Source organism: Sciurus vulgaris (genome assembly GCF_902686455.1).
Source record: "Sciurus vulgaris genome assembly, chromosome: 5".
NCBI lineage: Eukaryota > Metazoa > Chordata > Mammalia > Rodentia > Sciuridae > Sciurus > Sciurus vulgaris.
In genome coordinates this window covers 164,341,331-164,368,210 of record NC_136465.1, presented here as the reverse complement: position 1 = coordinate 164,368,210, position 26,880 = coordinate 164,341,331, and the positions used below count along the sequence as shown (strand labels likewise).

The 26,880-nt window shown below is 42.6% G+C and overlaps 1 protein-coding gene across 5 annotated transcripts in view; it reads left to right on the top strand.

Moving 5' to 3' along the window:
- Positions 1-26,880, top strand: part of SLC41A2 (solute carrier family 41 member 2) — a 116,947-nt gene that overhangs the window by 31,547 nt on the left and 58,520 nt on the right. For all 5 annotated transcript variants that reach the window (XM_079140440.1, XM_079140442.1, XM_079140441.1 and 2 more), the window contains 3 exons: positions 10,796-10,867; positions 15,170-15,314; positions 18,310-18,456. In XM_079140440.1, coding sequence (XP_078996566.1) covers positions 10,796-10,867; positions 15,170-15,314; positions 18,310-18,456 — 364 coding nt within the window. The remainder of the gene's footprint in view (positions 1-10,795; positions 10,868-15,169; positions 15,315-18,309; positions 18,457-26,880) is intronic.

Here is a 26,880-nt window from a genome sequence, read left to right as displayed (position 1 = left end):
AAATACAATTTTGTATTATTTCTTCTTTAGGGGAAATTCTAGGATTGTAAATTACTATTCAAGTTAGTTCATGACTAGGGATGATTTCTAGTCACTTGGCTAGTCGTGTAGATTGAGTTAAACCTCAGAGGAGAATTTGGTGAATTCCCTTTAGCCCGTAATCTAGCATGCAGTCACAGTGATCACTGAAGGACTAGATTATTTTAATGTGATTATTAAAAGGTTTAGAGAGCAATAGAAGCCCCTTGGGCTGCAACAGGAAAGTACAAGATGAACCTGGAACATCTTGTGCCAGAAAGTAAAGAAGTACTTTAGAAAAAAAAAAAAAAAAAGAAAGAGAAATGACAAAAAGGTACAAGGTAGTGTACTGGCCAGATCTGGGACAATCTGTTCCATGAAATAGGTAATGGTAACCCCTGGGCTGTAAGTCAACAAGGCAGGCGAGTGTACTTGGATCGCCTGGGACAGCAGTAAGGGTGGTGGAGGACACGCCGGGGGAGGTGGAAGGAGACCTGCCAGGGCTGCTCTGGGTGCCACGTGGAGACTCCTCCCCGGAGGTGGCGCTGAGCTGGAACCTGAATCGTAAAAGTGAGTCAGCCACGTCAAAATCTGAGAAGAGAAGTCCATCCCGGGTCGCTGTTGTGTTTATCAGTGTAATAATGTTGGTACCTGCAGGCATTCCAGAGGGGTCCCTGGTGGGTCTTGGGGCCCACCAAGAATTCAAATGGGGATTCAAGACACAGGTCTACACACTTTAAAACTAGACAACCAGCTTACCAACCTAGTAACAAATACATCTCAGCACCTGCCTGTGCAAGACCCTGGGCCTGTGTAGCCCCCAGCACTGCAAAACCAAACCTAGCCCCAAATATATGTGTTAGAAAACCTGGAAGCCCAAGACCAAGTTCAGAATTCTCGATCCTCTTGGCTTCTGCCTGGGAGCTTTATGTGGAGGGTTGGAGGCCCGGGTTTGAGGCGGGCCCTTCTCTCCTGCCCTTGGCTGTCTGCAGAGCACTTAGGCCTCATGCCCACACTTGCTGTGCCTTCAACAGCAGCCACCCTGGCACTCCCTGGGCTGGGCCTGCACTTACTGGTGGCAAGATTTGCCGTCAGCAGCACCGGCTGGAGGGAGAAGTTGACATGGGGCTCCAGGACACTTGGGCAGGGAACTCAGTGACCCTGGGCATCCAGAGGACGGCCTGGAAGGGGAAGAGGCACAGGCCTCGGCGGGCAGAGCTCTGGGCCCTGTGAACGCCTCTCCCTGTGGGAGGGCCATAGCTAATGGAGGGCCAGGGTGTCCCTCTAAGCCTGGAGTCTCGGAGGAGGGGCCCCTCTATCCCGGATTTAGAGAACTTTTGATTCTAGATTCTAGGAGTGAAAGCTTTATTTGAACTATGGAAAATCATATGACATAGAAGAGAATTTGAACCCCTCTTGTTGGACACTTCTGCAAGATATTAAAACAAGATATAAAAGAAGATGTACATTTAAAGAGTTGCTTGAACAAAGGAGCCTTAATATTACATTCTTCAGGTAACAATACCAATATAATAGTATTTACTAACAAATAACCAGTGGTTGCTTGCAGAAAAAGGCAGTTCTCTGAAACTTTCTGAAGTAACCAAGTGGCTTTATCTTGAAGTGTGCGAGTATTTTTTTTTAACATGATACCTGTTACAAAAATTCTACCATTCTACTTTTGAGAAGATACTGAAATCGGCATGGATGCAATAAAAACCGACATGCAGTTAGAGATTCGTTGTCTTTTTTGGTATCTTTAAAGCCAGTTACGTTCCTCCACCATTACACTTTTTTTGGGGGTTGGGGTACAGGGATTGAACTCAGGGGTCCTCGACTACTGAGCCACATCCCCAGCCCTGTTTTGTATTTTTTTTTAGAGATGGGGTCTCACTGAGTTAGCACCTCGCTTTTGCCGAGGCTGGCTTTGAACTCTTGATCCTCCTTCCTCAGTCTCCCGAGCCTCTGAGGTTACAGGCATGTGCCACCATGCCCGGCTCCACCATTACACTTTTATTTATTTATTTGTAATATTTTTACTAGTTGTAGATGGACCTTTATTTACTTATTCATATGTGGTGCTGAGACTCAAACCCAGTGCCACACACTGCTAGGCAAGTGCTGTGCCACTGAGCCACAACCCCAGCCCCCATTGCACTTTTAGATTCAAGGTTGAAGGACAGTTTTTTCTCAAGTGATAACATAGAGCAATAAATGCATTTCAAAAATTAAAAATATAAATTAAATCTTGGAGTCCCCTGAAGATATTTAGAAAGCATCATCTTCAAACAGTTGATAAAGCTTCAGTTTTGGAATCATTTCAATCATTATCATCACTCTCAACCACATCTTCAAGCCCAGGAGTGGAATGGGAGATGAGTCTTTTATGGTGGCGGGATATTACTGGGACTTGAAGATCAGTCTTTGATCTCAGCAATTATTCCAGGATAGGAAAGAAAGTCTAATAATTTGGTAACACCGTCGTTCACCATCTGGACTGACAAAGCTAGCTGGAAATAATCTTTTTTTTTTTTTTTTTTTTTGTGGTACTGGGGATCGAACTCAGGTCCTTGTGCTTGTGAGGCAAGCATTCTACCAGCTGAGCTATCTCCCCAGCCCTGAAAATAATCTTGATTCTCCAATGCCTTGGTTGGAAAGTACCATGTATTGCAGATATGAGAACGGTAACCACAGGATCACCCGACAGCTCTCAGTGCTAAGAAATTATTTTTTTAAAAATCTACTAATGAAATTGTGATAAGGTGCTCAAATTTTGAGTTTCATATTTCTTCCGGTAACCCCGTAGCTCATCATATAATGAGGACCTTTAGTGACCGTGAATGTTGATTTTTACCTTTGACACTCAGTTGGAACGTGTGTCACGAACATCTGAAGCTTTTTATCTTTAAGAAGAAACTCATGTAACTTTACCACAGTTTTGAGAATTAGTGGAATTGTACACAGGTCTCCTACCTACTTCTTCCCCCTCTTTCATTTTATTTTAAGAGCTCGTGGGTCACTTAGGTAGAACTCAACCCAGGAGCCCTTTGGGCAGGAGAGAATAGAGGTCTTGAAAACAGAAGTGGCAACATTCAAGGAAGGAGAAAGTTACTGGAATGGAAGTTAAAAGGTGACTTCAGTTTCACTTGTTGGAAAATGAACTTTGTTCTGATAGTTAAGCATGCAAGCTTTTGAGCAACTTGATAACTTGGCCAGGAAGAGTGAAATTGTGACTAGCTTACCTTAAAATATTTCTGAAAACTTTGCTCTTGAGCACTGTCCAGCTTTGTTTCGATTCAAGTAATAGATTAAACATGTCGGTTCATTTTGAAATAGGCCGTGCTGTAGGGAATCTGGTTAAGAAAGAATTTACTGCAAATGAAATTTTGCTGTTTAATTTTATCATATTACCATTACATCTCCTGGAGGTAAATTTAATCTTCTTTTAAACTTTGTCATGTTCTATTCTGCACTAGATATTTTCCTCAAATGTCCGTTTGTGTATTTTTCTATTCATACTTAAAAGAGAGGGGAATTCCAGAACTGGTTGGCTCAGCACATGGGAGCTTATTGCTAAGGTCCCCACCTCAGGGTGGACTTAAGTGGGACTTTCTTTGAGAAGGTAAGGCAGGAGTTAGCTTCTGTGAGTAAGAATTGTGTCCCTGACAAAATACTTTAGGCGTAAATGGAAGGAAATGAAGTGAGCCTCCCAGGCTGAGCTAGGAAGGTCCCAGGCAGTGCACAGCGCAGAGCTGGGCCTGTGGGTGCTTTGAACAGAAGGTTCAAGAGCTGTCTTCTTTTATTTTTGCGGTACTGGGGATTGAACTCAGGGCCTTGTGCTTGCAAGGCAAGCACTCTACCAGCTGAGCTATCTCCCCAGCCCTCAAGAGCAGTCTTCTGCCCAACTTCGGAGACTTGTTAAAAGTGCCAGCTCAGCCCTCTTCCAAATGTGGGCGGGGGCTGGCCCAGCAGTCTGTTGTTCAGTAAGCTCTCCAGATGATTCTGAGGGACATCAACACTGGAGAGCCACCGTGTTGGGTAAAGCACATCGGAGGTCCAAGTGAGCAAGGGGGACCCTAGGACAGGAGGCCGGAGAAGGAGCCAGGGACCAGCCAATAGAGGACCTTGCAGGTCCTCCGAAGGATTGAGTGTTTCCTGACAGGGAAGCCCCTGGAAGGTTTTGAGCCGGGCAGTGGTGCGATCTGATCCGTGTTCCTCATCAGACTGCTGGGACTGTTGTGTTGAGATGTGGGCACAGGAGGGTCAAAGACTGAAGCCGGGAGCCCCGCGGCACCCGTTGCCTTAATGTAGGTGGCCGGTGATGTTGGTTGGGATCAGGGTGGGTCTCAGGAGAGTTGCTGGAGTCCAGACAACGTTCAGATGGAGCTGACGGACGGCTGGGGAGCAGTTCCTCATTCTCTGTGCCAAGCCAGCCGAGGAGGAGAGGGGAAGGTAGACCCTGTGGTTCCCAGCTGCGGCGACGTGGCGCGCGCCTCCAGCGTGTGGCCTGGCGATCGCTCACGGAGGCTGATCTCTAGGCTGAATGCTGGCGTGCCACTCTCAGGGGCTTCTGATCCTCTGAGGTCAGTGGCTCCCCGAGGGCAGAATGCGAAGCCTGCCCTTCTGGACGCTTTGTGACCACTCTGCCCGCAGCCTTCCCGGCTCTTGGTTCCAGCATGGCCGCCCTTCTCCTCCTTCATTGGCGGCTGCTCATTCCACTTGCTGGGTTTCTTTTCCTTCCCTCATCCTCCTAATTTGAGGCTTTCTTGAAATTTTGGTGCCGTACTTCACGAAGTCTGCCCTCAGTCACTTCAGCGGTCCCCCGCTGCTGCCCACTGGTCACTCGGTCCCCGTCTCCATTCCTTTCCTGACCCCAGAGCTGAAACTGTGGGTTGTCAGCTGGACCCCACTCACTGCGTTCAGAACGTCACTCTCGTATTCCAGCATGTTCTTTTTCGAGTGTCTTTGGGGTTAATCGGCGTTCCTCTCCCTTCCCTCCCGCTCTCTCCAGCTCCTGCCTGGCCGTCAGCTCACCTGCGAACCCCTCTTCCCTCTTCTTAGGCCTCCCACACTTGGGGGTTGAAGGTCTCTGGTTGGGACTGTTGTAGCCAGTTCCTAACTGGGCTTCCCAGCTCCAGGCAGAAGAGCAAATGAGTGTAATTCAAACAAACAAACAAACAAGCAAAAACACCTCAACAAGTACTGTTTGAAAGCTTTTTAAAATTTATGTGCAAAAAAACTACTTTTAAAAACACTATTTTAAAAACACGGTTTTTCTATGAAGTATTTATTTTTACTTGTAAGATTAGGAGTAAAAACCATAGCTGTAGGAGGCCAGCCTGTGATTACTTTAATCTTTTTGTTCCACCAAAGGGTTTTTTTTTTTTTTTTTATCATTTTTATGATTATCTGCAGGAGAACCAGGACAAATGAGCTTATAGGGTTATAAGGAGGGTCTTCATTATGTACAAAGAGGAGCTTAAAACCTCAGATACCAGAGACTGCCTACTCACTCAGCCTGTTGAAGGTCACTTGTCCTCAGAGCTTGTTATTCGTCAAACTAGATGAAAAGATACTTCAGTAAAACAGATTTCCTGTTTCAACAAGGAAATTAAATAGTGACGAGTCCAAGTCAACTTTATCTTGTCCTCTTACTTGAGTCCAAATTTATTGGTAAAGAGATGATGATTAACTTGACTATTTTTCCTGGAATTTAATCTTTTCAACAGCATATGTAAAATTATGTAGACATTATTATGGATGTGTGGCAGTAGTATACATTTGGAAAATAAACCAAGTACAATGATTTCTACAGTTTGTTTCAGTTATAGAATTTAAGTTAAGTCTAAAATTTTCTCTTTCTAAATGCTAGATATGAGTCAAAAATGATGTCTTAATGATAAAAAAAAAAAAAAAAAGCCTATAAAACTGTTTCCCAGGAGCAAATCACCTGGCACAGTCCTATTGGCCCTTTTCTACTCCAGACAAAACTGATTTCTGTTGCCTCAAACCTCTTCTCAGAGAACTCTTGATTCTCTGAAGTTATTTTGTGATACTCTTTATTTTTATTTATTTTTCTGGTACTAGGGATTGAACCCAGGGGTGTTCTACCACTGAGCGGCATCCCCTGTCCTTTTTATTTTTTATTTTGAGACAGGGTCTCACTAAGTTGCCAGGCTGGTCTCAAATTTGTGATCCTCCTGCCCCAGATACCTGAGTTGCTGGGATGACAGGTGTGTGCCACCACGTGGGGCAATACTCTACTTTTTAATATACTAACTACAGATGTTTTGAGTGTTTATGCTGAGCATGGCTCTGTGTGGTAATCTAAAGACAGAAAATGTCCCTGCCTTTGTGGCGCTTACACCCTCACAGAAGTACTCGACAAAACCACTTCCCCTAGTAATTTGGTGTTAGACTTCCACTTTGAATTGCAAAGCTTCTAAGATGATGAAAAACTAAAGGCCAAATAATGATTATTAATAACTGCCATAATTTAGATATAACTAAAGTTTCAGTATTATTCCCAAATTTGGCTTACTGCTGAATTTTAAGTGTTTTGGTTGTGAAATCTGATTGTGAGCTACTAATGGGATTGCACTTTCCTATTCTACATTTTAATGCATCTTTCTTAAGTTAAAAAAACCAGTCCTCAGTCAGCTCTGCAGAGTAGAACTACTTATGTTTAATCTGAAACTGTTTTACTCAAGTAAATTTTTAGCTCCCTCCTTTTTTGCAGCTTTATTGAGGTATAATTGACATACCATAAACTGCACAAATTTAAAGTACACCAGCTGGTATACTTTAATATATAGTATGTACTTAGGAAGCTGTCACCATAGTCCAGGTGATGAACCCGTGCATCGCTCCTGTACGCTCAGAGATTAGTTTGTGTGTTTTAGTGTAGCCTCTTTCAAGGAATGCTTCTCAGACTGTGGCTAAGATTGAGCATAAAGATATGTAACAGGGTTTCTGACTCCAGTTAATAGCAGAATGAATTGGCTGGGTGAACCCTCCCAGCCGTTAACAGTTACAAAATCTAGACAAACTATTCGAAGGCAATAAAAAAATGAAAAGCAGGTAGAATTTTTGAATTCCCTTAGAAGAACATGCCTATGATGAATAAGAATTGCAGTCTTAAAAAAATGTTTTATAATATATGTATATATTTAGTTATAGGTGGACACAGTGCCTTTATTTTTTATGTGGTGCTGAGGATCGAACGCAGGGCCTCACATGTGCTAGGCAAGTGCTTTACCACTGGGCCAGGACCCCAGCCCCGAGTTGCCGTGTTTATAAAACTTTTTCGCTTGGGGACATTCCCCAGTCCTTGGATATCATGTGGCAGAAAACTCGGTCTTCTCAGCTCCAGGTGCAGAGAGAGAGCTCAGACTTGGCAAGAGAGGCTGGAAATCCGGGGAGGGAATTCTAGAAGTGCAGGAAAGGTAAGATCCAAAGTCCGGGTATAAGATCTGCTCAGATCTTGGGCTGACTGCAGAAGTCTGTGTCCGTCGAGTGACCTGCGTGTGAGCCTGGCAGACCCGTGAGGGGCCTACCCTTGAAAGACCAGTGCCCTCACCGAGGTGGTGTGCTCGCTGCTGTTTGTCTCTTCCTCCTCCCTCGTCCTCCCCTGTGTGCATGTGGGGAGGGGCACTAGGGATTGAACCCGGGGCGCTCTACCACTTAGCTCCAGCCCTTTTTATTTTTCATTTTGAGGCCTGATCACACTAAGGAATCCAGGCTGGCCTTGAGCTTCTGATCCTCCAGCCTCAGTCTCCCAAGCTGCTGGGATTATAGGGTGTGCTGCTGTGCCCCACTGCTTGATGCTTTGTTGACTGAGCACCTTCTGTGACCTTATGTGTAGCTGTCGTGGCAGAGAATTGAAATTTTACTGGGTTGAATTATCAGATTATAGAACTTGAAGCTAACAGAGCCAGTGGAAATACATGGGGGAATTACCAGAAGCAAGAGAACCTCAGAGCGAGTAAACCCCAAAATCTGACTATATTTTGTCCAAATCATTGTTTGACCATTAAATGACATAGGTATGGAAGAGATTCCCAAAGGGCTAGACTAAAAAGCAGTTGTCGTGGTCAAAAGAACCAGTAGAAGGACGCGCTGCTCCACACCCGGAGAGAGAAGACTCTAGTCTGAGTCTAGGCAGGTGAACTGCTGATTAGAGGAAAGGTCAATTCTCAGAACACTACGCGTATTGGAGTCACTTCAACATATTATCAACGTGGTCTTGCTTTTAACAACAACAACAACATAATAATCATTAGATGTGGAAAGACACTTTCCATTCCATCCATGGAAAGTGACCCCATGTGGGTCCAGATGTTGAATTTAACAGTCTTTCAAAACTAGTTTGAGCATGTTCAAAGAACTAAAGGAAAATGCATTCAAGGAATTACAAGAGGCTTCTTAATGAGTGAACTAGTTGGTGTCTCTGCAAGAATATTGGCCTCTTTTTCTAATACTTCAAGAGATATATGATTTAAATAAACGGGATTACTCAGAAGTCTTTACCAGATCACACCCACCTACACTTTATCACTTTCTGAGTTCTTGGTTTCTCTCACTGACAGCACCAGCAAGTCAACTGATCTAATAAAAGTAGGTTGTTCAGAGGCCTTTGGACAGCACACCCCTCCACTTCTGAAGACGCTTGGGTGGCTCATATTATCCCTGACCACTGGGAAGTATGGGGGGGTCTACCCAGTTCTTGGTACAGTTTTTCCAAGATGGCGGCAACGAAGTCCTCTTCCTGTGTCCGGCCATTTCCCTGCCACACCTAATGCACACCTGGAGCATACCTCTTTTCCCTGAAAAGTAAATCTGAGCCAACATTTCTCTTTAGTTATTTTTTAACCTTTTCCCTAAAATTTTTATTTATAAAAATGTTTTTACTTATGGATATATTCTGCTTTTTGTATCATTTTAATTATTACTGATTATTTTATGTTAGAATAAGAAGCTTGCAGATCCAGAAACATCTTGATCTGGAAGGGACTTAGAAAGTGCGACCCTCATCAGAGGACAGCCTTACACGATTTACGTTAATAGACTATCAGCTTGGATTTGGTCCAGAGGCCATGGATGTGTGTGTTCCTGTCATAACAGAGGAACTTGGACTTACACAAATGTGGGGAAATTGGAGAAGAGGGCTTGTGTGGAGGGAAAATCAGAGAAATGGCCAGAAGCCTGGAGCAGGGGAAGAAAGCCGCGCTTGCCTATGGCTAAGACCCAGGCACCTGCCAGGTCTGACTCCCTTCCCAAAATAGTGGCCTCTGCTTAGCCCGTGCTTCCAAATTCGAGGCAAGTTCCCGACATGTAGACTGTGACCTGAAGTCGCAGGGACAGGGATTTGAGGAATGTGGTGCCAGCCTCAGAAGGCGCTGGAGATGCTGGCACCACATGCACCTGGCTCTCCCTCACCCTGTGACCCCCACCTTCCTTGATCTTTTCCTGGTTCCTGCCGTCTGTCTGTCTCCCTTGCTCATGAAGCTTTCTTGGAGGGCTGATGTTTTCTAATTCGTAGACTCTTCTGGGGTTGCTTCCTATTGCTACAGTCATCTAAGAATTCTTAGAAATAACACTGATTTCTCTCATGCTTGTTTCTTGAACTCTGAACCTGAGTTCTGAATATTGCCCATGTCTTTATTGCTCACTTGAGCAAAGCGCCAGGTTGTTAGGGCTACAAACATGAATGTTATGAATACTTTAGATTCTCAGGTTTAGTAAAGAAACAGATCAATAAAGACTTGCATGAGTAATTATTCTGAAATGCTGAGAAATCTCAAAGTTTGTATTTGCTGGAGACTTTGAAACTAAAATCTGGAGTGGAGTTCCAGAATAGAGTCTGTTTTCCGAATTGGTGGAGGAATGTGGACATGGCACCGAACCTGCAGATGGGAAGCCAGTGAGCCAAGCTCTCGTGTGTGCATGTTTGAGACTCGCCATACGTAATAACCCGGTGTTCCTCCCTCTCCACCTCTTCACCCACAGACCTTTTTTTTTTTTTTTTTTTTTTAACATTTGAAAACCTTCCCTGACCAGGTGATAAAGAACTGAAATCCAGCTCAGTACAGAATTTTTACTAATAATTGCTCATTGCTTTCTAAATGACTGCATTAGAAAAACTTGGCAGTCTCAGATGTACATTTTTTGAATCTTAAATAGTTGAGAAATATGGCCTAATTCACAGAGATGTTGACTATGTGAATAATCTTATTTTGGAGAATATTCTTCTATTTAGAAGAAAGGTGTACTTTTTAACCATTGAGGTACATGATCAAAATTTTGTAAGCCAAATGAATATTCATTGCTAGCAATTTGTCATAAATCAAATATAAATTATGTACATATGAACAATGTATTTAAATCTTGTTTTTTGGTCAATAATTAGTTTTATGATAGGGAATTAAATTTTAGCAGCTCAAAATTATGTAATTATTTATATTGGCCCTCAATATACAGAATTTGGCCTGTCCGGGTGATACATGGTAATGTTAGTTGTAAAATGATATCAGCAGACAGGTAAGATGAACTGAGCCACTAGTTCTTATAAGATGATTAAAGAAAAAAATTTTCCCCTGAGTATCTCAGCCAACGTGAATGGTAGATGGTGTGAATTCAGAAATATATTCAAGTACAAGGTACACTTGCCAGACTTACTGCAGAATTATTTTATACTTTTAAGACTTCATGTGCTATTTAAGCAGAGTAAACAACAAATAGATTTTTAAGTGATCCATGAAAATATTCACCTTAACAGGTAAATATTGGGAAGATGGACTCACCCATTGAAAAGTGGAACCTAATAATTGGAAACTTGGCTTTAAAGCAGGTAAGTGATGCACATATTTGTTTACAGATCTTGTGTTTTCAGATCGTTGGTATTATCCCTAAAATGGAGTCAGCTTTAGTGCTAGGAGGTCTATCATTTGATTGTTTCAGTAGACACCAAAGTAATAATTTAATACCTCGAAAAAGTAATGGAGTCAGTGGATGCCCCTGACTTCCAAGAGTAATTTTTTCTCTAGAAACGAATCAGATTCTTCCAAATATATATATATAAATTTCTGTGATAACTGTGTGATAAAGCCAGGATTTGTGTTCATATCTGTGGAAATAAATATTTAACACTTTACTGTTTAAGTGCTGTTTTTCCACTTTGTTTTTGCCCCTGAGACAGAGTCTCACTGCATGGCTCAGACGGGTATCAAACGCTGAGACTCAAGCAATCTTCCTCGAAACAGCCTCTCCAGTAGACAGGACTATGGCATGCACCACCCTGCTTGGCCTACTTGAATTTTTCAAAGTATTTATTTGTTTAATTAAACTGAGGTGTCTATATTGTGGTCGGCCATTTGTCTTGACTTTTCCTTAATTTGATGTTACTGGTGTTGAAATAAATGAATGTGTTCAACTGCCAATGAGATAGCACCCAACCATGGATTCTGTGAGATCCATGGCTTTCTGATCTCAGGTGGGTACCTCTACTGCCTCTCCCCCATCCTCCCATCTCTGAGGCAGGAGACTGCAGCTACCTGTGGTAATTGTGTAGCTAGTGTGAGCTGAGGGGATGCACGGCAACTTTAATGTTAGCTCAGGTGGGACACAAGGTGGCTGAGAATCTGGTTACAGAATTTGGTTTCATGTAATGCATTTCAAAGACAGAAGTTTTTGGAATGTAGGCTATTTTTAAAAAATATCTGTGCAACTGCAGGGTTGGAGAGAAAATCTGGAATCTTAACCTCAGCTCTGACATTAACCAGCTGTATAACCTTTGTTAATTTGCTTAGCCTTTCTGGGCTTCCCTTTTGTCTTTCAAATTACAGTATTTTTTTTTTTTTTAGTGAAGGCTAAGATTCTCTACAACTGAACTTTTAGTAATCTGTGCAGGGATGATAATAAAAATATTTTACAACATATTCAAATGTTCAAAATATTAATGTAGTTAAAAATGTATTTGATTTTCTTGAGTACCCTAAACTCAGGGCTGGGGCTGTAGCTCAGTGGCAGAGTGCTTGCCTAGCACGTGTGAGGCACTGGATTTGAGCCTCAGCGCCACATAAACATAAACAAAATAAAGGCATTCTGTCCATCTACAACTGCAAAAAAAAAAAAGAAAAAAGAAAAGAAAAGAAAGAAAAATCCCCTAAATTCGTATGAAGTGCTGAGTTGTAGTATAAATTACCCATCAAATCATTCTAATAACTCCTATCTCAGCATTATTTATTTGTTTTATTTACTTCAGAGCTGGGGATTAAATCCAGGGCCTCACATATGCTGGGCTTAGCTACATCCCCAGCCCCTTTTCAATTTTGAGACAAGATCTTACTAAATTTCCCACACTGGTCTCAGATTCGTGATCCTGCTGCCTCAGCCTCCCCAGTAGCGGAGGCTACAGGGACGCGCCCTTGGAGTGGGCTCCATCTCAGCTTTACGTTTCATTCTGTTCATAATGTGCACCTTCCCCTTGTCATCCTCGCTCCCTGCAGTCTTTGGTCACCATGGGTGCTGGTGATGGTGAGGGATTTGCTGATTCTAATTGCCAAAACCTAATGCCTGTGTCTTTGTCTGCCTCGCTCCATGGTCAGTATATGAAGACCAGGGAGCTCCAAGCATGCCCACCAAGACAGCACTGGTGCTAGTCAGTGAGGCAGCAGCCTGGGTACCGGTGGATAAAAGCCAAGAAGGCGATGGAGGTTGCCGAGTGTGGTGGCACAGGTCTGTAGGAGGCTGAGGCAGGAGGATTGCAAGTTCAAGGCCAGTCTCATTCAGCAACTTAGCAAGACCCTGTCTCAAAATAAAAAATAAAAGGACTGGGAATGCAGCTAAGTGGTAAAACATCCCTGGGTTCACTCCCTAATCCCCCGGCCCCACCGAAGAAAGAGAGGTGTGGGTAGAGCTGGGGGGAACGCTTTACCCAGGTTTGCCTGCAGAACCCTGTGGAGGAGAAGCTGAGTGTGGGGAGGGGTGTGGAGTGGCCTGGCGGTGCTCTCCTTGCTGGAGGTTGGCTGTGGAGGCTAGAGGCAGGGAGTAGGAAGAACAGAAGGAGGCTCAGGCCGCACTTGGAGGGGAGTGTGCTTCTCTGCTATTGCGCTGGGTCCCGGGCATGTTACCTGCTCCGGGCTCCTTCACCACCGTGCGGAACAGCTGCTTGGGCTGGTGCGTAAGTTGTCAAATAAAGCAAAACCCCCAGTCCCAAAAGAGCGACTATCACCTCGCCGGGAGGGACGTGCCCTGCACCGACAGCTATTCAGGCCCGTGGCCCCCGTTACCCTCCACACCCGAGATCCTTCTGGGCCCAGTTACTACTTGAACCCAGACTTGCTTTCTCTTGGTTTCCATCAGTTGTTTCCCAAGAAGTTACTCGTTTGCAGATGTACCGAACAGGACTTGCTCAGCATGAGCCTCCATTTCCTCAGAAATAGACCCAGGCGAGCTTAGACATGCTGGCGCACACACCGTGGTGTCTGCGCCAGGCTCCCTCCCTGTGCGTGCCAGTGTCACGCCAGGGAGGACTTGGAGTCACAGTGCCAGACTTTACATGAGTACTTAGTTTTACCGCTTGAAATGTGGATGTCATTTAGTCACCAGTATGAACGTGCTGAACCGTCCTAACAGCTGTGCAGCCATGATGGTTCTCATACCCGGGGGTCAGCTTCGAGTGGGTGATGTCAACAGGAGCTGTAATCGGAGCTGGTGGGGCCGGAATGCAGGGTATCCGGGCTCTCTGGTTGGGTCCCTTCTGTTCATTTTCTCCACAACGGGGTCAGCCTGCTGCAGGGGTCTTTCACCTGGAGCCCTTGACCCCATTTCGTGGATTGGCCTCAGAGTCTGAGAACACCCAGAAATTCCGTTCCAGTTGTTGAGTGCTTCTGCCCTTTCTTGGGGGAAGGTGTCTGTTCTACAGAACGTTTACCAGGTTGTCAGAGGGTGACAACCAGACAGAAACAGTTAAGAACTTCTGGAAAATATGCCTCCCAGGGCCTTTCTTCTAGCTTTGACCTTCTGGTAGCCTGCGTCAGCATTTTGCATGCCTTTTCTTAGTGGTGGTTGGTTGTTCTGTTTTTCTTTTTTTTAATTAAAAAAATTTTTTTAGGTTGTAGACAGACACAATACCTTAATTTTATTTATTGATTTTTATGTGTTGCTGAGGACCAAACCCAGTGCCTCACATGTGCCAGGCAAGTGCTCTACCACTGAGCCACAACCCCAGCCCTGTGGTGGTGGTTTTGAGTGTTGCTTTGTGTCCACCCTACGGGCACCTGTTTACTTATGTAACTTGAATGTCGAATTTTGATAGTATCTTTTTATAGGTGAGGGAACTCAAGCTTTTTCGGGGGGTGGCGTACCAGGAATTGAACCCAGGGATGCTTAACCACTGAGCCACATCTCCAGCCCTTTTTTATTATTTTTTTAAAAATTTTATTTGGAAAACTAGGCCTCGCTAAGTTGCTTAGGGCCTCTCTAAGTTACTGAGGCTGACTTTGAATCTGCAATCCTCCTGCCTCAGACTCCAGCGCAGCTGGGGTTACAGGCATGCACCATTGTGCCCAGTCAAAACTCAAGCGTTTATGGCACTAAGCAGAACTGTGATTATTTGTGAGGGTATTTTTAAATGTCTGCTTCCCACTGAGACAGGTACTGCATTTGACCATGGTCCCACTTCAGTACCAAGCACACTGCATCCTACGTACTAGGATCAGTTGAATTAATGAATTTAGGTAACTTGCCACAAGGTTAAGTGGGAGAACCAGGATTCAAACTCCGATCATTTGGTTTTAATCTCTCCAGCACGGCCTGGAGAGCCTGCTTCACGCCGTGGGTGGGGCCCTTTTCCATCTGAAGCCGGCGTTTTCTTAGATGATCTGTGGATCAAGCCATCCGAATCCTTTGGGTGATGTTAAAAAAGATTCCTGAATTGCATTCCATTCCTGCTGCCACCAGATCAGGGCAGTGAGAGCCCCCTCTCAGGGAATATTAAAACTACAATACAGCAGCTTCTTTACAAGGCGGTGCGGCTCGGGGACCAAGGGCACTGGTTTCTTTAGGCTTCTTGTATGTGATGTTTAATAAGGAAAGATTCTGAATGTTTTTTAAATTACTAATTCAGTTGGACTTGTAACAAATTTTTTAGGTCCAGGCAACAGTCGTTGGATTTTTAGCAGCGGTGGCGGCAATTATATTGGGCTGGATTCCAGAGGGAAAGTATTACCTGGATCATTCCATCCTCCTGTGCTCCAGCAGCGTGGCCACTGCCTTCATCGCGTCTCTTCTGCAGGGTGAGCGCATTTGCTGATGGCTGGGACCCGTTGCTTTTAAGTGATTTATTTCTCAGGATGATAACTCTCTTTATTCAAACGATATTTGTGATGAGAACCATAGAAAAAAGTTATCATGAGCTTCAGCCATCTCATTTCAGATGTCTGTCTAGGTCATTGTTTATGAGCCTGAGTGTACAGCCGTCTGTCGGAGGCCGTCTCCTGGCCTTCGATGCCCTGGGATAGTTCCCACATAAGATCAGGAAAATAGCCTAGGCATTCATCTGTTTCTGTAAGGGAAGTTGAGAAACTTTCTGGAAATCATGCAGGGGATTTACTGGCTTGTCACTTGAGTTACAAGTGTTCCAGGAATTCTGAGTTTCAAAAGCAGTTCCTCTGTTAAAAAAAAAAAAAAAATTAAGTTTCATATTTAAAAAAAAAAGTTCCCAACTGTTTCTGTGGTAGTACAGATATAACTTTATTCTGAAGACAGCATATTATTGACTATAGACAGTTATAGAAACAGAAGTTTAAAAATTAACTGCATCAGAACTTCTTAGTTGGATTTTTTATTACTGTGAACTTTACACTTGATAACTAGCTTATTATGGAATAATAATCAGGGGTCGTTTTCTTATATGGAATTACTAGGAATGAGTGAGAGTAAGCTATTGAGAAATTACATTTCTAGCAAAAGAAAAGTTGCAGTATCTTTAGGCTCATTAACTTCTGTTTTCTTTCTGATTCTGTGTCATTTGGGTTGAAAAATTTTAAACCCAGCAGGTGTTTGAAATGCCCAGGAGTTTCAAAACCATCAAAAATTCAACTTTTAAAACTATTGTACATTTAAAACTTCTTACCTTGAACCCTGTGTCTTCTAGTTTTGCTGTAATTTGACCTTTTTGACCATCTTACTGTTTGCAGATACCATTAACCACATTTTGTAGGTGAGAAAACCGATTCAGGCAGGTGAGGCAACTTGTCCAATTATATCCACTTGTTAGTAGCAGAATCAGAATTAAAACCCAAGTCTCCTGGCTCTCAGCTCTTCCCACTGAGCCATGATGCTTGCAAAATGTTTAATTTCAGCTGAAAAGATAAAAATAGCCCTGCCATAGGGGAGCCTCCCATGTGCTGATTTTGGGGGGAAAAAAGATTCCTATGTGATCACATCTCGTTGGATTGTTATTTTTTGCCACACTGGGAATTGAACCCAGTGCCTCACGCATGCGAGGCAAGTGCTCTCTCACTAAGCCACATCCCCAGCCCTTTAAAAATAGTTTTATTTTGAGACAGGGTCTGGCTAAGCTACCCAGGCTGGCCTCAAAGTTGCAATCTGCTTGCCTTAGCCTCCTAAGTAGCTGGGGTTACAGGCCTGTGCCACCGTACCTGATTATATTTTGTAGGATTATGATATAACATGTTTTTAAAACATTTCTGCTGGAGTTGCGGCTTAGTGGAAGAGCACTTGCTTGGCATGTGTGAGGTGCTGGGTTTGATCTTCAGCACTGCATATAAATAAATAAAAGTTCATTGACAACTAAAAAATAACAGAATGAATCAAACAACATTACTCTATGTAAATTTATGATTACACAAATGGTATGCCTTTACGCCATGTACAAACAGAGAAACAACATGTATCCCATTTGTTTACAATAAAAAAACAACAACAACAAAAAAATTTCTGCTATTGCTTTTATTCCCCTTTTACAGTGATATTGTAAAAAAGGTAAGATGCAATGATATATAAAAAGTTTTTAGAATATAATTTACGAGGCAATGATTGATTCAAGAAAAAAATTCTGTTTTTTAAAGTTTTGACTTTGTAAGGGATACAGTAAAAAAACACTGGCCTAGAGTCATAAGCTAAGTGACTTCAGGCATGTATTTAAATCCTATTCTCCAAGATCTCAGTTTTATCTATGTAATGAGTATTCTGGAATGAAAACATTTGCAGCTATTTTTATTCTAAAAGTGCAGTGAGATTGTTTATTTTTTATTTATTTCTTTTTGGTATTAGGGATTGAACTCAGGGGTGCTCTGCCACTGAGCAACAGCCTGGCCCTTTTTATTTTTTATTTTGAGACAGGGTCTCACTAAGTTGCTGAGACTGACCTTGAATTTGTGATCCTCTTGCCTTAGCCTCCCAGTCTGTGGAATTATGGGCATATGCCTCTGCACCCAGCTTCTGTTTGTTCCCCCCACACACACACAAAGCCACATTTAGATTTCAAGTTGAAAATCTGTGTGCTATGGATAGCACATAGTTGTTTAAAATTTTCTGAGTACTGCATCCTCTTAACGAATGTGTTGCCATGAGAAAATCTATCCAACTGGGTATAGATATAAATGTTGTCATTTTCCTCTCATGAATCTGATTCTAAGAATTCAAAAGTGCAAGTATACAGTCACATTTTCATCCTCTGTTATTGCATTGTAGAATTATAAACAAACTTTGGGTTTAAAGAATACCTTTTACAAAGACTTTCTTATGTTCTGGACTCTAGTGTTCAAATTTAATTACTTCCTGCTTCTTAATACTTCAACACTAAATAAGATAATGAAGGAAGCGTTTCTAGCTACCATATGTGAACAAATCTGTGTCTGTTGGTCTTCTTCCCAGTTGCCTCGCATATGACTCACCTTTCTTTGGCATTTTCATACGTGATTTGAGGGTTAAAATTAAAATCTTAGGATTCAATACACACAAATAGACCTAAGACACACATACGCATTATGAAATTCAAAATTTTAGCTTTAACATAATTTTGTGGTCACTTTTGGGTCTTCAAGTGCAACATTGATCTTCTCAGATCTGCAAGTTCCACTTGGATTTGGTTGAAAGGCATTTTTCCATAGCATTGGAATAAAATGCTTTAATTGCTCAGTCAGCTTATGCATGCAGTCTCACTGGAACCGATTTACTGTCTGTCTGTCCTATATGTTTAAGTATTTGGGGAATTGATTTTCTTTAAGTCATGACATCAAAAGTGATGACCATTCTTCCTTCTAGGAATAATAATGGTTGGAGTTATCGTTGGTTCAAAGAAGACTGGTATAAATCCTGATAATGTCGCTACACCCATTGCTGCCAGTTTTGGGGACCTTATAACCCTTGCCATATTAGCCTGGATAAGTCAGGGTTTGTACTCCTGTCTTGGTAAGTTGACTCGACACTAAATATAGTGTGTTATGAGAGTCTTTTAAAATAAATATTGTTGCAGCAATGTCCTGGCTCCATGGTGACCTTCATCTGTATTAGAACTAAGCAGAACAACAGTTATAATTTCTTGTGCACCTACTGTGTGCTGTGGCTCTCACATAATTTTTCTGTTAGAGCTTAGAGCTCTAAGATAGGGGTTATCTCTAAATTCAGATGAGAAAACCGAGGGTCATTGAAGTCATATATGCTATGCACGTTTATGCAGCCCTAGGTAGAAGTGTTGAACACAGGTCTCTCCTAGTCCATGGTTTCTGCCCTTGACTCTAAATGTGCAGCCGTGGAGCAGTCAGCCTTCAGAGTTCTGTGTACTGAACTACCGTTAAAGAATTAAGGTCATGGTAGGACTCAGAATTTACCAACAGGATGTTTCTCCCCACCAGTAAGTGAAGGCTCGTGGTGGTTAACAAAAAAGAAAAAAAAAAAAAGATGAAAATAAGCCTGAATGTTGTGTGAAGCTGGAGTCATCCTGGATGCATAGTTCCTGATGCGTAGTGATGGAGAATTTAGTCTAGTGAATTATCTTAATGAAAAATTTGTATTCTGGGTCTGTTGTCAGTGGTAAAGGATATGATTGATTTGTGAGCATTGGTTGGATACTAAATAGTAGTAGTGCTTTCATTTTTTTTTTTTTTTGATGCCAAATTAAAAACAGAAAAAGAGAACAGAAACCCACAGTAATACAAGGAAAAATAGTCTACTGGCCAAGCATAAAGCAGACACATATCCTCACATATGTACGTGGTTCTATACAGATTTATGATCTAAAGTGTACTTAATTTAAAGAAGAGTCTCAGCTATATGATCTTGAATTAAAGGACTTCTTCCTACCAAATGTGACAATTTCCTACAAATTTTGAAGATACCATGGGAAAGAAACTTCACTGAGTATATTAAATTGCCTCAAGTTATTTAATAAGTGCCATAAAACAATATTTGTTAGGACTTGATGTGTACATCCAGGGACATTTCTTATCATTTAGAAGATAAAGATGCATCTACTTGAGGTAAAGTGTAAGACATGATTGATCAGTGACCTAAGCGTCAGATCTGAGTCTTGGCTTTTTATTGTCGTGTAGCGTGCAAGGGACGATCTTTGTGCAAGTGTATTCCAGGTCATGCGTAGTGCCCTTTTCTCCCGCAGAAAATGAGAGTCACGTTGTTAAAGAGATCGTCTCAAACCTGCTGTAATCTATGTTGTTGGGTGGTAAATTGGTCACGTGTCTTTCTCCTGCTCTAGCTTATTACACAGTTGAGAAACAGAAGCCGCGGTTGGGATTGAAGCCCCAGCTCCCGACTAGCGCTGGCTTCGCTCTCTTGCTCTCTGACGCCTGCCGGCCACTCTCAGGAGGACAGCTGTGCCACCAGTTGTCCTCCTAGGACCAGGCTGTCAACTGTACTGGAAAAGGGACCCTGTTGCCACCAGGCTAGGCTCCCAGAGGCAGGCAGGGAGGGCGTGGGTGACGCACCCTGGTGCCCTTTCCCTCATCTCCCTCCAAGTTGGGGACAGTAAGAGGGAGAGCAGTTGAGAAGCGTGAAGCGTTTCTTCCTAACGTCGGGGGTAGAAATTCTGTGTTCTCAGTGGTTCTTAAGGAAGGAAGGTGCACTGCCGCAGACTTGGGGACGTCATGGGACACATTTGCTGAGCACCTGGGTTTCTCATCAGTAGAAGGCGCAGTGATAAGAGAGTAAGGAGAGTACCATTGAAGAATGTTAATATCATAAACACGATGATCATTAAGTGATACCAGGTACTGTGAAGTTCCAGAAGATAGACTACCTGCTGGGGAAAACAGCATGCATTGACTTTTTTATTTTTTAAAGTTATACAAGTGATAAACTCCTTACAAAAGGCTTAATTATCATGTGTTATTATCTAAAGCTTTTGATATTTTGGGAGTTATATAGTGGTGCATTAACAGTTTAATTGGATCAAGGAATAAAAAAGCAAAATGGAATGTAACTATGATTTTGAAAAACAGCCTTATTAAGTATTATTTAGGATTTTCTGGGACTTTTCTTCTGAAAATTGGCTCAAAATAATTCAAGTTGAATCAGGTCTTATCCATTCTTCTGCATTATTGATTTCCCCCAGAGAGATTTTTTTAAATGGGCTTCAGATTGATCCTGTAGTTAATTTAACAGTTAAAGGCGTTCCTGAAATGCTGTTGATTTCGTCCGCATTGTGAGCACTAGGGGGCCTCATGAGATCAGCAGTTGGAGGCCTGGTATTTTAATTCTGAATACAAGGTTTAGGAAGGGGCAGGTTTAAATTCTAAGGTCCTGTTCATCTTGCTGAAAAGTCTAGCTCTTAGGAACAGTTTAATTCGTGATTTTTTTATTGGAAACACAAGATTTTAGAGATAAAAAGACTTCTTGGTAGCTACAGGCTTTGGTTATAGAGGCTGTGTATTACACGGCTCGAAGAATTGGACATTAAGAAAAGCGTCACAGGGCTGGGGAGATAGCTCAGCTGGTAGAGTGCTTGCCTCCCAAGCACAAGGCCCTGAGTTCAATCCCCAGTACTGCAAAAAAAGAAAGAAAGAAAGAAAGAAAAGCATCACAAGGTCAATTCATCCAGGAGACATAACAGCCATTAGTATATGTGCATCTAGTATTGGAACACCTAAAACATAAAGCCATTATTAATAGGTCTGAAGGGAGAGACAGATAACCATACAGTAATCATAGAGGACTTAAATGTTCCACTTTCAACAATGGGTAGATCATGCATATAAAACATTAATAAGGGAACACTGGATTTGAATTATAGTCCAGCTGTGTCTAACAGACATACAAAATATTCTATTCAAAGGTAGCATAACACACATTCTTCTCAAGTGTGTATGGGATGTTCTCTAGGATAGATAATAGGTCTGAAAACAAATCTTAACAAATTTGAGAAGACTGAAATCATATCAAGTATCTTTTCTGACTTAGTGGCATGAAATGAGAAATCAACAACAGGAGGAAAACTGGAGCCTTTATAAATGTTTGTAAATTAAATAACACAACCTCAGAATAGCCAGTGAGTCCAGGAAGAAATCAAAAGGGAAATTTAAAGACCTTGAGACAAATGAAAATGGAAATACAACACACCAAAACCTGTGGTATGCAGCAAAGTAAGTCTAAGAGGGAAGTTTATATTGTACCTCAAAAAACTAGAAAAAGTACAACTAAACTCAAGAAAATAATAAAGGCAAGAGCAGAAATGAATAAAATAGGAAATTGAAGAGCTATAGAATAAATCAACAAAATGACAAGTTGGTTTTTTTTTTTTTTTTTTTTTTAAATGACAGACTGGGCTAGATTAAGCGGGGAAAGGCTCCTTTAAAATCAGAACTAAAAGTAGAGACATTACAATGGATACCGCAGAAATAGAAGGGATCACAAGGGACTATTATGAGCAATTATATGCTCACAAATTAGATAGCTCAGAGGAAATGGATACGTTCCTAGAAACATACATCTACCCCAGATTGAATCAGGAAGAAACAGAAGACCTGAGCAGACCAATGACAGAGTGAGGTAGTAATTAAAAACCTCCCCCAAAAGAAAAGCCCAGGCTTCATATCTGAATTCTCCCAAGTACTGAAGGAATCAATACCAGTACTTCTTAAACTATTCCCCAAAAAAGACGGCGTGGGATGAGGAAATACAGAGATGACTTCCAAACTCAGGTTATGAGGCCAGCGTTGCCCTGACACCAAAACCAGACACCACAGGAACACTGTAGGCCAGTGGCTCTGAGGGTGAACACACCTGCAGACAGCCTCCCTAAAATTCTCACAAACAGGATCCAAACACGTGTCAAGGATCATGCCTCATGACCAGGTGGGATTTATTCCTAGGATGCAAGGTTGGTTTAACAGATGCATATCAGTCCATGTGATGCACCGTGTTAAGGAAAGATAAAAACTACGTGATCATCTCAGTGGATGCTAGAAAAGTTTTTGACAAAGATCAACATCTTCTCTTGATAAAAGATTTTCAACAATTAGGTCTAGAAGAAAATTTCCTCAAAACAATGAAGGCCATTTTTTTTAGAAGTCCACCGCTAACATTATAATTGGCGGAGGAAAACTGAAAGCTTTTCCTTTAAGGTCTGGTACGTGGCGAGTTTGCCTGCCCCTGCCACTTCTGCTCAACAGTCCTGGAATTAGGATGTCATTTCTGGTCTGACTGCTCTTGCTCTTACTTCCCGTAGTATGTTAAGATGTTCCTACTAAGGGATGGGAGGGGAGAGAAAGGGGAAGTGGGGATTGAAATCAAATTCCTCACATGGATGATTTTGTCAAAATGAACCCAACTGTATAACGTATTTTGTGTGTAATGTTACCAGAATTCATACGAATGTAAAAAAGTTCCTGCTACCTCAAGCAATATGCAAGTTCAGTGTAATCCCTCTCAAGATTCTAACATCATTCTTCACAGAAATAGAAAAAGCATCGTATAATTTATGATACCACAAAAGACGTAGCCAAGGAAATCTTAAGAAAAATGGGATATATCACACATCCTGATTCCAATTGTATTATAAGCCATAGTGACTGAAATGCTAAGACATAGACACATAGACCAATAGACCAGGATCAAGGGCACGCGGTCCGCAAGGACACCAAGGGGACACACGTGGACATGGAGCTTATTCAACATAAGGCCCTGGGAGAACTGGATTTCCACACACAAAAGAGCGAAATGGGGCTCTTATGCCATGATAAAAATGAACAAAGAATGGGTTAAAGACTTAAATATAAGAACTGAAACCATAGGTCTCCTAGAAGGAAAAAAATAGGAAAACCCCTCGACATTGGCTTTGGCAATGACTTTGGATAACTCAACAAAAACAAAAGCAGACAAGTAGGACCATCAACCTGAGTGTTTCTACACAACAAAGAGAACAATCAGCCAAGTGGAAAAGCAGCCCGGGGACTGGGAGAAGACATTCGTGAGCATTCCTGATAAGGGGTTAATATCCCAGATACATAGGGTGCTCATCCCTCTTGAAAACTAAAAAACTAACCTTTTTTTTGACCGTTTTTTAAATGGTCAGAGGACCTGAAGAGACATTTCTCCCAAGGGGATGTAGATACCACCAGTGGGCATGTGAACGGCGCAGAACATCCCCAATCATCAGGGAAGTGCGAATCTAGACCACAGTGAGCCATCCCTTCACCCCTGTTAGGGCGGCTGCCATCAGTAAGACAAGAAATAAGCGTGTTGAGGAAAGGGAATCCTCGTGCCCGTTGGCGGGAACGCGAACTGGTGTAACCATTGTGGGAAACCGGGAGGTCATCAAAACGTGAAAATGGGACCACCACGTGTCCCGGCGGTCCCTCCTTCGGCACATACCCACAGAGAATGAAATCAGCACCTTGTGAAGCTGTCTGTACTCCTGGTTCACCGCAGCGTTGATCGCACTAGCCGAGATACGGGGCATCCTGCCCGGTGAAGGGATGAAGGAACCGACACCCACACGCCCACATGCGCACGATGCAAGGCCCCCAATCATAAAAGATCCTGCCACTTGTGACACCGCGATGAACCCATAGGGCATCGTGCTGAATGAAATTAGCAGGAACAGATCAGTAGAAAGAAACAAAGGTAGAAAGGCAGTCATGGGGAGTAGGGCTAGGGATGGGGCAGGCGCCCGGGAGGTGGTCAGAGGAACAGCCCTGCGGGCGGGAGGACCAGTGAAGCCCAGACCTGAAGACAGCGGGACTGTATTTCATAGGTTGCTTCGTGTGCCGGAAGTGAGCTAGGGATGGATCTGGTGCCCTCGTCGCAGAGGGAGAGGGAATAGTACACGAGATGAGGAGTCAGCCTGCCTGACTCAAGCGGCCGTCTCGCCTGGGTACCCGCACAAGGCGTCCTGCGCCTGAGCGTCTGCGGTTCTCGCTCGGCTCTGCGGTGACTGACGGCCCCCACGTGCAGGCGGCCTTCACGGTGCCAAGGTCACGCTTCACTCCCTGAGCGTGCCGCCTTTCTCTTGGTCCTGTGAAAAGTCCTGTGATTTCTGAAATCTGCAGTAATCATGGAGATTTCCCCCTTCACCTGTGCACCTCTCCAAACAAGGACACATGCAGCCTCAAAGCTTGGCTCACTCCCTCGACTTCCTCTTTTGCAGTCACTCTGGCTCTGTGGACGGTGTTTCTGGCCTGGTGTGTGAGGCTCCTGGGGAGCCTCGTCTTCTCAAGCCTCCCCGGCTTCTGCCTTCCAGACAGGTCCAGCCACGAGCAGATTTCGTGCGCCACCCCCTCCCCCAGCCCATTCTCTCCTGCCCATCGAGGCCCTTCAGGATTCTTCTCACTTTTTATATTTTTGGGACTGGGGCTTGAACCCAGGAGCACTTGACCACTCAGCTACATCCCAAGCCCATTTTTGTTTTTATTTTGAGACAGGGTCTCAGTAAGTTGCTTAGGACTTCACTAAGTTGAGGAGGCTGGCTTTGGACTTGGATCCTCCTGCCTCAGACTCCAGGGCCACTAGGACTATAGACATGCACCACCATTCCTGGCTCCAGTATCACTTTATTGGCACTCCTCTAACATTTTTTATATTCAGCTGGTGACTGTAGCTTTTTGTATAAATACAGTATTTCCCTTTGTGCTGGTATAAGATTCTTGAGAATAATACATTTTTACTTCATTTGATTTCTTTGTAGCATCCTGCAGTACCAAACACATAGTAGGTGGTGAATAAATAGCACTTTACTAGACACTATTCATCTCTGAAGTGCTCTAGTTGATGCGAGTAGAAGTCATTTGAGAAGTGTTACATATATGCCTAGAAATAGAAGATAGATAATCCTCTGAATGATTTTGGCACAGTAACTGTCCAATAATAGACTACAGTGAAAAAATAATTTTGATGATGATGTAATATTGGGGAGATTCTTGCCAAAGCAGAAAGTATATAGAGATTATCACTGCAGAAAAATAAAAAGGTAATATATTGCCAGAAAAGATCTATTTCAAGTGAAAACAGGATAAGAAATAGTAATCTAAGCTGTGGATTATGAGATTAAGGTATATTTTTGTTTGACTTGGGGAGGAAACACAGAAGCATTTATATATATATATATATATTTTTTTTTTTTTTTTTTGGTGCTGTGGATTGAACGAGCTCAGACCCTCACACGTTAGGCAAGTGCTATATGCCTAAGCTACGTCCTGAGCTATTTTTATTTTAGGATAGGGTCTCCTCACAGTTACCTAAGCTGGCCTCAAACTTGGAATCCTCCTGCCTCAGTCTCCTGACCAGCCAGAATTACAGGCACGTCACTGCCCAGCCATATAGAACTCTCCACACCTATCGTAATCTTCAGAAGCTATTAGAACTCAGCATTGGACCAGTAACTGAAATACCTGTACACAATGATTGTTGCCCTTTCTTTCTTGTTTACATAACTTTTAAGAATATTTTAAAAATTCCTTTTCAAATACTTAAATGGCTGTATAATTCTTGTACGTACAGGATATTTACTTATTTTTGCAGTATTGGGAACGGAACCCAGGGCAGTACTGCTACTGAGCTGCTGCATCATAAACCCTTTTTATTTTGTATTTTGAGACTGAGTCTGGCTAAGTTGCCCAGACTGGCCTCAAACGTAAAATCCTCCTGCCTCAGCCTCCTAAGTAGCTGGAAAGATAGGCATGTGCCACTGTGCCTGGCACATAGTATTTATCGCCTTCAAAAAAAACTATCGGCTTCTAACTTTGTAGGCAAGATCCAAGAAGCAAAATTTGATTAATTTTCTATTCTTCAAGGTTAGCTTTAAAAAGGTGACTTCAGGTTATTTTAATCCTGTGAGACTACCAGGGATGTCACTGAGTTATTTACAGGACATTCTAGAACATTGCTGCCTTGATTTGTTAATGTGAGTAGAATCTCAAATTATCCTTGAGTGTCACTGTGCTTGAGTGATTTTTAGTACTGTTCCATCTTAGAATGATTTCTAGAATGTCAGTTCCCTAAGAAATTGTGGTGATTATTAACGGGCATTGAGAACAGCTTGTTTGCAATGCCTGTTGCTTTGTCGTTGGGTGTGTGTGTGTGGGTTGTGCAGTATTGGGCATTGAACCCAGGACCTTACACATGCTACGCAAGTGCTCTACCATGCTCTGTTGTTCACACAGAAACATGAAATCTGTCACTCATCATAGCTACTTATCTCAGAAGAATTTGGGATGAGAACAATGACTGCTATTGATGAAATGATAAAGTGGAGGTTGAAAAGTGCCACTGTTAACCTTTTGTAGCTGTGACAAAATACCTGACAAGAACAACTTAGAGGAAGAAAGATTTTTTTGTTTTGGCTCATGATTTTGGAGAATTCAATCCATGTCCATGGTCTGCTAGGTC